The sequence below is a fragment of the Chanodichthys erythropterus genome, chromosome 11 (genome assembly GCF_024489055.1).
Source record: "Chanodichthys erythropterus isolate Z2021 chromosome 11, ASM2448905v1, whole genome shotgun sequence".
Lineage (NCBI taxonomy): Eukaryota > Metazoa > Chordata > Actinopteri > Cypriniformes > Xenocyprididae > Chanodichthys > Chanodichthys erythropterus.
In genome coordinates this window covers 37,446,996-37,458,493 of record NC_090231.1, presented here as the reverse complement: position 1 = coordinate 37,458,493, position 11,498 = coordinate 37,446,996, and the positions used below count along the sequence as shown (strand labels likewise).

General features: G+C 37.6%; 1 protein-coding gene across 1 annotated transcript in view; it reads right to left on the bottom strand.

Moving 5' to 3' along the window:
* Positions 1 to 178: 178 nt before the first annotated feature.
* The window catches only part of kirrel1a (kirre like nephrin family adhesion molecule 1a), a 45,888-nt gene continuing 34,568 nt past the window's right edge, over positions 179 to 11,498 (bottom strand). The window contains exons 10-15 of the mRNA XM_067400922.1: positions 10,828 to 10,928; positions 9,017 to 9,233; positions 8,011 to 8,118; positions 7,559 to 7,686; positions 5,332 to 5,409; positions 179 to 4,384 (exon numbers count right to left, since the gene is read on the bottom strand). Coding sequence (XP_067257023.1) covers positions 3,764 to 4,384; positions 5,332 to 5,409; positions 7,559 to 7,686; positions 8,011 to 8,118; positions 9,017 to 9,233; positions 10,828 to 10,928 — 1,253 coding nt within the window. The 3' untranslated portion in view covers positions 179 to 3,763. The remainder of the gene's footprint in view (positions 4,385 to 5,331; positions 5,410 to 7,558; positions 7,687 to 8,010; positions 8,119 to 9,016; positions 9,234 to 10,827; positions 10,929 to 11,498) is intronic.

Here is an 11,498-nt window from a genome sequence, read left to right as displayed (position 1 = left end):
GCTTTACCTCAGGAATAAATTACATTTTAAAGTTATCTTAAATTGTAATAATATGCCACAACATTAATAAACGTTAAAAAAAATCTTACCGACCCCCAAACTTTTGGGTATATAGTATCAAGAAGGCTGTACAAAGTGCAGTGGACAGATATTTCTTTAAAAACTATTGGGTGTTAAACTTGGGCCTAACTCTATTCATGAAAACTGTATGTGATACAATGTGATAATGTTCTCATATTTTTCATATTTTGTAGCTGACACCAGTTTGTGATTAAACTAATGCTAGAGATCACATTCTCCAACACAAGAATGAACAGTAGCCTAAATGTATTTGTATGTGTGTAGGATATATATAAACCACGCATTCAACATGTCATTGATTCTTAGAAAAACAGTGCTTTTATTTCTGATATACTGTGAAAAAATAATTACGTAACATTTTTAAAAAATATTGGAAAAAATCAAAGGGAAATAAAAAAAAAAAATCAATAACTTTTGTTGTACATCTGTCAAACATTTTTCAGCTACCAAGAACAGTACAGTAAGGTCAACGTTTATTTTCTAAGACACAATTATACAGGATACACTCCTACCAGCAGAAGAAAAGTATTGGAGCAGAAACGTGAGAGAAGTAAATGAACGGATTACATAAAGATTTTCATATACTCGCACTCAGTCGCACACACAAAAACACGCATACCTTCATCTGCACACACTCCTCTGGCCTTAAGCCGGTTTATAAAGTGAGGGAATATAAAAGTCATGTTTTCCTAAGGCCACTCTTTATTTTGTTCACTCCTTCATATATTCCTTCTTTCTCATCTTCATGGAGCTTCAAGTTCTTGGATGGGGCGGGGAATGCAAATACTGTCCAGTGGGTCACATGTCCCACAAAATTTTCCCCAGGCCATCAGTATAAAGGATGAGTGATTGGCACCGGATCCTCCTGAACATCCACTGGTATCGTACTGGCTCCAACCAAGCTACTCATCGTCCGCTTCGTACCGTATCAGAAAGTACCATCGCTATGGTGTTTGTCAACCTTCTTCACACAATTAAAAACATGACAATACTGCATTTAAAGAGTGCATCACATTGGATGATGTAAAATAATACTTGAAGTCGGAATTACACATGGGAAGTATTTACAGGGCTCGTTTGAAATGCGGACGAAGACGAAAACTAGTCGCAGAGAATATCTCACTGTTCCGAGGGATTGTCTTCATCCTCATGTCCTCATCCATCGTTGCTCTGACAACGGCATCCTTCAAAACCCGTTGAAGACAGTTCAAAGCCAAAGACCATCTCTGGTCCCCGTAAGGTAGTTTTTCGAAATTGGCGGAAAATACTTCAAGTTACTTGTCTGTGTTTGGCACAAATATCAGGTGTGTGTCTGTGTGAATAAGTGAGTGAAAGACTCTCCGAACTCAAGCTTCACATCAAAGTCTGGGGCGCGAGACATTTAAAAAAAAACACTCCCGACTTCTGACCTTAAATTACTTCCAAATTGATCTTTGTCATTTTTAAGACGAATGTGATAGCAGCCTGATCTTAGATCAGTAAGGGTGAGATTGAATACCTAAGGCTGGATCAGTTTAAGACCTTCTCTGCCGTTCCCAACCCTCAAAAAAAAAAAAAAAACTCTGGGTCACTAGCGACCGAATAAATTCGCAAACAACGATAACAAACAAATCTGCATATTTTCTTGTTCGTTGAGGTGAATATCACCCAAATAAAGACTGATACTCTAACGTTGAACCTTTGGTCCAGAATCACTTACAGAAATATGACAAAAAAAGATTTTCGGTAATATTCAAAATATAGAGGAAAAAAACGCTCTAGCCTAGTGTGCAAATGAGAGATTACATATCGATTATGAGGGTAATCTAAGCTAGAATACTGGAATGCAGTGCAAACAATGACCCCACTACATAAGCACCATGGAAAAGAGTGGGGCATTCCTGTATATGAATATGTATATAGATTTATATATATTCCATGGTTCTGAACTATTTGTACGATAGTGAAATAAATGGCTGTCGCCATGTCTGAAAACGGTTCAATGGCTTCCTCAACTGGTCCCCGTCACAATGTTGAAATTTAAAGGGTAATGTGTTTTATTGCAAATGCTCAAAAGTGCTTTTTAAATGAAGATGGACCTTAATGCGAGTTGGTCGCTGCACTGGAAGGCTCCTAACCTGTTTATCGAGGTAGCTCAGCAAGCTGGATAGCCAGAGTAATAGTCATCTAGACTCAAAAAACGTTGCTTTGGTGATTAAGAGTATTGGATGAGTGTCGTGTGCTCTTCATCTCATTTGTCAAACGCAGGTTTCATTTGAGAATAAATGGAAAAATAATATTAAAGATGTTTGGATATTTTGTGACACTGGCATTTGTGTACAGTGGGGTCTAAAAGTCTTCTCTAATATCCATAGATGTATCATTTTTTCATAATTTTGAGTAAAAAATAGTTCTACACATCTCTCGCCCATTATGTGTTTGATTATTAAATATAATGGTGAATTTGATTCGTGCTTTCAGCTACCATTAAGAATGTAGTATTACTTTAATGCAGCCTTTTGGACTATAACCACCCTCATTATCCACAACAATATGCAAAGGCCCTATGATTTTTTTTTAATGAATTACTGGAGAAGGATTTAAAAAAATATAGATTTTAGAGCTTGGCATAACTAGAAAAATTGTATATTCATTATAAAAATGGCCATGGAGTTATAAGATTTTATTAATTCACATGATTTTTTCAGGTCTAGAAATCACAATTTTAAAAATGACTATGTATGTCCATGTTTTTCAAGGCAGTAGAATCTTCAAAGAAAAAAAAGATGTTGAGGGGGTTTTTAAAATAAGAAATATCTTTATTCTTAAGAGTTTTAACTTAAGTATTATTTTATTTTAATGCTTGATCAGTCTAATTTTAAATCAATTTAAGTCATATCGAGATCTCCTGCTTTAATGGCTTTAAATATGGTAAACACATTATTACCATAGTTAAATCAATTATACAGATTTATTTCCAAAGCACCTCCAGACTCTTTATGGGTCTACAGATGATCCAAGAGCATATCTTGGCCATTAATGGAAGAAATAAAATAGTTTTCATATGATTAAAATGGACTTGTATTTGATTAGTGACCTAGAAATAGTGTAGAACCTTAAATATTTCAGCTGCTTTAGCTTTTCCTGGTTTAAATTTATTGTGTCATTTAAATTTTTATATATTCTGAAAAATCTCAGACTTTTGGACCTTATTGTACATTGTGCATTTTGCCATTAAATGTCATTTTAAACTATACTAAGCTTAAAGAGAGAAGCTGAAGAAGCCATTGAAGAGAATTCATTCATGTGTCTCATATATGACCATCTCTGTGAGAGACCACTGTTAAAAGACTATAAGCCTATAAGAGGCACCCTTCATTTCTCAGGAATCACCTTTGTGATCATGCTCATTAAAACCATTCACAATTTATTGATCTTTTATTAGATCTTTTCTAAAGATCAGTCTTTCTTGATTGTGACTTTCGCTTTCAGCTCCTGCAGCTGAGAAATAAACATTAAGACTCTCCTGCCCTGCATCTCGTTCTCTTTTCTCGGCCTCTGTTTACTTTGAGCTTCTCTTTGTTCGTTCACCCTCCGTGTTTATCTGTGGTTCATGTGTATCTGTGTGAGTGTGTGTATTTAAATGGCCGATATCGGCATAACATCAGCGTAACCTGTGTTACGTACATGAAATGCTTATCTCTTACACATGTGTCTGCATCCTCTGTGTGTGTCGGTGGGAATAATCGGAATGCTGGGAGGTGTATGAGAATCGTGTGGAACTGCCATATTTTCCAAGTCCAGTCTCTGGAGTTCCGGTACCGCCTCCTGCGCCGACACTCGGCCCGACCCCGTACATCTCATAGGCCGGGCCTCCTTCTAACGGGGCGAGGCTAGGCGGAGCAAAACCCATCCGAAATGCCGGATAGTGCGACGGGTAGCCATAATTTTCGTATCCGAGCTGAGCGGTAGAGTCCAAGAGGCTGCATTCAGCAGGGAAGTCGCTAGTCTGTGGGCCAGAACTGGGTGGAGGCTGCTGGGACTGCCCAGCGCGGGTGAACGTGTTGAATTGGGCGTAGCTGTTGTGCGAGAGTCTAGAGGGAGGACGAGGGTCGTAGCAGCCCGCTCGTGACCCCGGAGCCAAGCTGCTCGGCGTTCCCGGACCTGCCGTAGCTCCAGGAGCTCCTGAGCTACTGCTGACTACGGCTGCAGCGCCCCCTGGCTGGCCGGAGGTGCGATAGTCTGAGTAGTGCATGGATCGGGAGGCTGGACGTCCCTCATCATGGGTGGAAGCTCGCACGTTGTAGTAGCCGTTTGTTGGGTCCTGCACAAAACATAATAGACATCTTCAGTGAAGTTTTTTGGACAAAAACTAAAACTGCTAAATGTTTCTTGGGCACCAAATCACTATGTAAGAATGATTTCTGAAGGATCATGTGACACTGAAGACTGGACTAATGGCTAATTTCACAATAGTACTACGGTGAGCATAAGAGATTTTAAAAAACATTTACATCTTACAGGACCCACTGTAGAAACTATGGTATAAAAAAAATCTATTAGAACCACAGTCTTGGTTCTGGAAATATTTTTCCCATTTATTTTCTCCATAGAGATTAATAAAGAGAAAAATTTTAAGCCATGAACTCAACTCTGAACCAAACAAAACAACTGAATGAATAACATTACAAGCGATTTAAAACAAAAAAGTACTTGAAAATCAGAGGGAAAAAAACGAACCCAAATTCGACCAATCAGCACGTTTAAAAAAAAAAAAAAAAAAAAGTTAAAAATCACACGTATAGCTTCTACACTAGCATTTTCAAAACAACAAAAACAATCTTGGACCTAATGGTTTTTCTTTTTAGTAAGGGTAATACTAGTGGTCGACCGATATCTCAAAGGAATTTTTTTAAATATCGGCATTGGCCGATAAGTTTTTCTGTTTGGCTGATGTGTTGGAAGCAGGACTTTTATTTTGACGGCGCTGGTGCCTGAACACACAGCGCTCCCGTTTTCCGTCTTCATTAGTTTACGGTCTCTGCTTAACAGTCCAAACAGTCTGTTATAGTAAATGATATAAGAAAAAGTATTATAGCATTTGCTAAATCAGTGTCGGTTGACCACTAGATAATACGATGTTGCTGATTTCTCTATGGAGAAATGAATGGGATTTTTGCTTGTGGAACCTGACTGTTGAGGTCTACTGAAGCTGCATACAGGTCATATATCACTTGTATTAGTGTGTGAAGTATCGGTGTGTCTATTCACCTTGAGCTCGTAGTCCTGGCGCGTGTCCAGCGTGTCACTGCGTAACTCCTGTTTGAGGTCAATGTCATCTTTAAAAGGCTGGGAGGAGGGAGAGAGGGTCACAGAAGGTAAAAACTAAACCATAAACGACAAGAGAGCAACCAAGAGGGGGAGAGAGATGCAACGTAAGAGGGGAGGAAAACCAACAGGAGATAAGAAGAGGAAAAGAGAGGAAGGATATAAAGGAAGAGAGGGAGGTTGAGAGAGAAAAAGGATTAATTTCAGCTTTGGAAATGTTATTTAAGAGGAAATACATTGGAGCAAGTAAAGGTGATTATCAATTAATTTTGAAATGTAAAATGTTATAGCAGTGTCTTTCTGTCATGACAACTCGGAGTGTTTGGCATGGTAATGGATATGACAATGTTGATATGTTGGTTCTTGGTGGAATAAATCTGCTACGCTGCTGCTGCAGAGCAAGTACGGGACTTGCCAATGCATACAGAGACATGCTGTTATGAGCAATTAAGATGCTGCAGCTGTACAATATAGCATACATTTATTAACCACAGCAGATATATACAGGTGGAGCTGGGGAAGGTGGAGGGTTTCTGAAAGTGTGCTGCAAACTGCTACAGCAAATGCTGTATTTGAAAGTCGAGCAGCAAAGCTCATTGGCTACTGATATAGCAGGAACCAATCAACTGTGCCCTATAGAGAATGATGTGATTTCAAGCAGATTAAGGGTGTACTCACACTAGGCACGGTTGCCTTGAACCGAGCGCGATTGTCCCCCTCCTCCCTCCCCTTCTCCCTCCCCTTCCCCCTCCCCTTCCCCCGCTGGCCTGCACTCACACTGCACTTAACATTCCAGGCCGAAGCACGCTTATGTCATATACGATGCAACTTTAAGAACCGAAGAAAACAGGAAGAAATGCACTTTTGCTAAGATACTGCCTAATATATAGACTATTTATCATTTATGCCACGCAGTGATTTTCAATAGCACGTATCAGAGGATTATTAGGAAGGCAGCTGATGTTAATAGAGGAATTTGCAACTTTACCCGAAAACTACAATTCCTGTTCATCAATAAGGTGAGAATCAGACCGTTATAAACCCAAATACATTTGAATTAATTACATGATTTGGTAAGAGTACTATCAAAGCAGCAATAAAAATGTTTGCCATCAAAATTATGACAGTAGCACACACAAAAGCAGTAACTGTTCCGTGCTCTGGCACGGTTAGCGCTCACACTGCATGCAAACCGCGCTCGAGCCCAACCGAACCGCACTCTGGGCCACCTCTTCCAAGCAGGCCAGGGCCGGCTAAACGAACCACTTGTCAAACGAACCGGGCTTTGGGGGTCAAACGCACTCGGGCACGGTTCAGAGCGTTTTGTGTGAGTAGTACACCCCAAGTTAAAAATCAGCCAGCGCCAATCTAGAGTTTCATGACAGAACTTTGATTTGATGGGTGGCAGTTAAATAATGCTTAATGATTTTAGGGACAATTTATTCATGCAGATCAAATCTTGTGGTGAAAAGTAATAACGGTGTGTATATTTCAGCTTTATCAATTAATTAGTGTCAGTGTTGTTCACAAGACAAGGCACAATCACCACTGGCAAAAGACACAACATTGAATCAAGAGAAAATTTTACTCAGTATTACCATAGTAATATTAATAATTAATATTATACAAATTATCCTTCATACATTTTACAAAAAAAGTCCATATCTTGTCAGAATGATAAATTATAGTATTATTGACTAAATTTAGCAGTTGTGAGCTACTGTACTGTTCATGAGTTTTAACTCATCTCATCTCAACACTTTAATTCTATAGTCCTCTTTAGACATTCTACTGATTATAAATGTCTAACTCTCATTAGAGTATTAGTTGACTGTTAGGTTAGGGTTAGTGTTAGTAGAATAAGTTACTAAGTCAGTAAAATGTCTGTTGGTGGAGCATCAATTAGCAGATATTAAGCAGACAGTCTACTAATACTCTAATGACTGCTAGTTGACAATTAGTTGCAAACTTGCTTATAGTTAGTAGTATGTCTAAAGTGGACTATCGAAATAAAGTGTTACCCAGTACAGAATATTTAAAAAAAAAATGTTTGTTTCAGGATAAGTAGTATCTTATTTTAAATAATTAAACTATTATACAGTACTTCACAATCTCAAAGTCCCTCAACATCCTTTGGTTTTTGCTGTTGTGTGTTGTCCAAAGTACTCACAGAGTACATGGCCTTAACCATGCGTGTTGCCGTGGAGACGCTACCAGAGTCTTCCTCCAGGCTGTGGGTCTCTTTGTTTATGGTCTCTACCTTGATATCTGGCTTGCCGAGCGTGACCCCTCGACGACCTGGAAAGTAAACATCCCAGTAAACCTCAGATTCATTGCCTCTACAAACATGCTTTTTTGACATCTTTGTAGCTATTATTGATGTTCTTAAATATGGCTGATTGCCCTTGGGATTTGTGAGTATTTAGAGGCACTTTTGCTTCTACATTCTCAAAGACAAACTTGCATGTTGCTGTTTTCGAGATTTACTATTTCAGATTATTGTTGGATTAGAATAGATTTCTGAAGGATCATGTGACAATGAAGACTGGAGTAATGATGCTGAAAATTCAGCTTTGCCATCACAGGAATAAATTACATTTTAAAATATATTTGATAACTTACTTCCTTTGCGTTGCCGGTACAAAAACAGCACTAACACTAGTAAACACAGGAGAAGCAGAATCGAACAGCCGACGGTGCCACCAGCAATGATCCCGACTGGAACCATTTCTGTGGCAAAGAAAAAGACAAAGATAAAAATTAAGCACCACTATTTACTTTTAATTTTTAGCTTTTATTGATGATCTTTTTGCCTTTAATCGTCAGGACACAAAAGGACAGATAGAAAAACAGAAGGAAAGAGGGAATAGTATCGTGATATGATGCAGACCAGACTCATGCATCACAGGTCCTGTGTGTCATGAATGTGTGTTCACTGCTGCACCGTCTCTTTTTTGTACCTGTATAACTGTACTTACAAACTGTATATTGAATAGAGAGAACTCTTAACCTGAGTTGACATGACCTGAAGTAAATTTGGGAGATTCCATTCAAGCTATCTATTATTGAAGGCTGTGGTCTTTTACTTCAGTAGAGTAGTCTACTGTACTCTGGAGATGACGCAGCAGCACAGTGAAATTTTAAAGACACGAACTGTACAAATCTTTGTCTTGAAGTTTCATGACAAATTTGTAGACTAAACTGTACATATATAAATGCACACTGTATACTACTTTTGACCTTACTTTTAGCTTTAGCTTATTGCATAGATTTAAATAGGATAATCTTGTACTATAGACATATAAATGTTATTATCTCTTTGTAAATTTATGTTGAAAATTTGTCATCAACAAAATAAAGTGCATTAAACATTATGTCAGGGTTTCCCAAACTGGGTTTTGCTAAGGAACTGCACAGGGTTCATAAGATGATGAAAAGGTAATAATTATTTAAACCATAAAAATGTAACCGTTTAAAATAAAAAAAAACAAACAAACAAAATAAAACACATTATGCAGTGTGGCCACTGACCTGTGTAATTCCACAAAACTGGAAGTCTTTCTGAACATTAATAAGCAATAGGCTTATACACACACACACACACACACACACACACACATGTCCTCACCGGTCTCTTTCAGTATGATGATCATAGTCCCCGGTCCGAATGAATTCCACGCAGTGCAGTTGTAAGTAGACTGGAAGTCTGACTCCATAACATTGTTGATGGTGAGGGTGGACAGCACTGCACCACCCTGTGAGGTCAGTTTGCTCTGTTCTACCGTGTATCGTTCTGATAGGGTCCCCTTCTCTTTTTCCCATACATTCTCCTTCCATGCCCACACCTGGGAAAAACACACAGAGTTCAGTCACATGCACTTAACATTTAAATCTCCAAAATATGTGTCAGTGAAATGCTGAATTTAACCAATGTAAAGTATTAAAAAGAGCTTGTGACTAAACCCTGTAACTCCAATGGATCCTCAAACTGTCTTAAAAACCTCTATCGTGAATGACGTGCCACATTTTGGACCATCTCTGCTTGTTATATAATGACTAATGTTTTATGTATTTGAGGAGCAGAGAAGTGTGTCATAGTCTAGTAATTGTCGTAGAGTCAAAGCCAATACTGCCTAATAAATAGCCTGTGCGTGGCACTACAATAACATGAGCTTTTGGCCAAATGGCAGAAAAAACTGAGCACCCATATAGCTACAGTAAACTTTACAACCTGTAAGTTGATGAAAAAGTAATGCAATATATATATATAGCTACAATATCAACTTACGCAGTATTTAATTTAGAAATACAGTGTCCATTTTCTGACAAGAAGCAGTTTTGGGAATTATGTGAATAGTTACGATATGTGAATAGTTGCAACAACGATATATGTGAAAATAATAATTATTTGGATCCACAAAATGAAAATACAAAACTACATATGAGCAATTTATTAAATGAATAAATTAAAAATAAATAAATAAATCAAACTACAGCAGCCAATATACCAAAAATAGCAACACTTTAATTTCAATAGCCCTACAGTGAACATATAAAGATACATATAAAATAATAAAATTTCCAAAGACATGTCATTTAAATACCATCAAGTAATGCCTGAAAAATAAATAGTATAAAAAGATATACAATAATATCAGCACCATCTGCAGTGGTCCTGCAAGAAGCAAGTGAACCAAAAATAATACATAATCTGTACCTTTCAAACAGGAGTGAAAAAAGGAATCCTTTATAAATATTTAGGATTTAAAAAGCATATTCAAGTGCATAAAATGTACCTGAACTGTATCTGCTTCACATTGCCCGCATGAACACATATTTCACACTGGCAATGGGATAAATGGCCTTTCTGTGCTGAAACATGGGGCTGGATAATGGTGAGAAAGCACCAGTTCTCCTTTCAAAACCACTAAAACTGTTGTATTATTCATGCTGAGCTGTGAGAATATTTAAAAATGCATACCCCCACATGTTCATGGTAAGCTTCCATTTACCTCACAAACCAAGACATTTGAAAAAGCTACAGCATTAAAAGAAGCGACTGCTCTGCTCCCATATTTCATATTTCATAAGTCTCATCCTGGAGATGCATTGGGGCCTGAGCTGCGAGTCATTTTAAATTAGAATCACTTGTAGTTTCAGAGAAAGGATGCGTTTGAAAGCCTACAAGAGAGAGTGTTACTTTGGCATCAAGTCTAGTTTGAGTTAGTCATAAAATAAAAACTGTTAAAACTAGTGAGCTCATTTGGTATCTTAGGTGTCTAAAATGAAATTTTGAAACCAGCTTTCCCATGAGATTCCATGTAGTGAATAACAGCAACACATTGAAATATCAGTTATCACAATGGTTTAGGAATGTTTTTGTACATTTCTCAAGAAAACAGCATAAATGTAAATCTATGTCAATGTAATGTGACTTACAATCTTGTCAGGGGGAGGGGTGCTGGCAATATAACACTTGACTTCCCCTCTCTCCCCTCGAACTGCATACTGCTCCGGTTCACTTGAGATGATGGGTGGACCTGTTCAAAAACAAAATGCATAAATATCAGAAACCATACTGTCAGAAAAACTACTTAAAACATATATACTTTTACATAGCTGATATAAGTGGCTCATAATTGTTTTTTTATTTATTAATTATTGATTTTTTTTTTTTAGTTATTTTAGTACATCAAGTTAAACTAAATTGAAATGAGAAAAGTGACTAGCTGATACAAATTTACATTTAGTTAACTACAATAACCCCTGCTTTAAGACCCAGAACCAAATTTGTTCATATAAAAATAAGAAAAATAATACACTGAACGTATTAAATGTGCCCTAGAATTAAATATTTAATTTATATTGGCATAGTTAAATAACAAGAGTTCAGTACATGGAAATGACATACAGTGAGTCTCAAACTCAATTGTTTCCTCCTTCTTATATAAATCTCATTCGTTTAAAAGACCTCCGAAGAACAGGCGAATCTCAACATAACACCGACTGTTACACAACAGTCGGGGTGTACGCCCCCAATATTTGCATATGCCAGCCCATGTTCCCAACATTATTAAAGGCATTAGACGAGGTCAGCCAGTATTAACGTC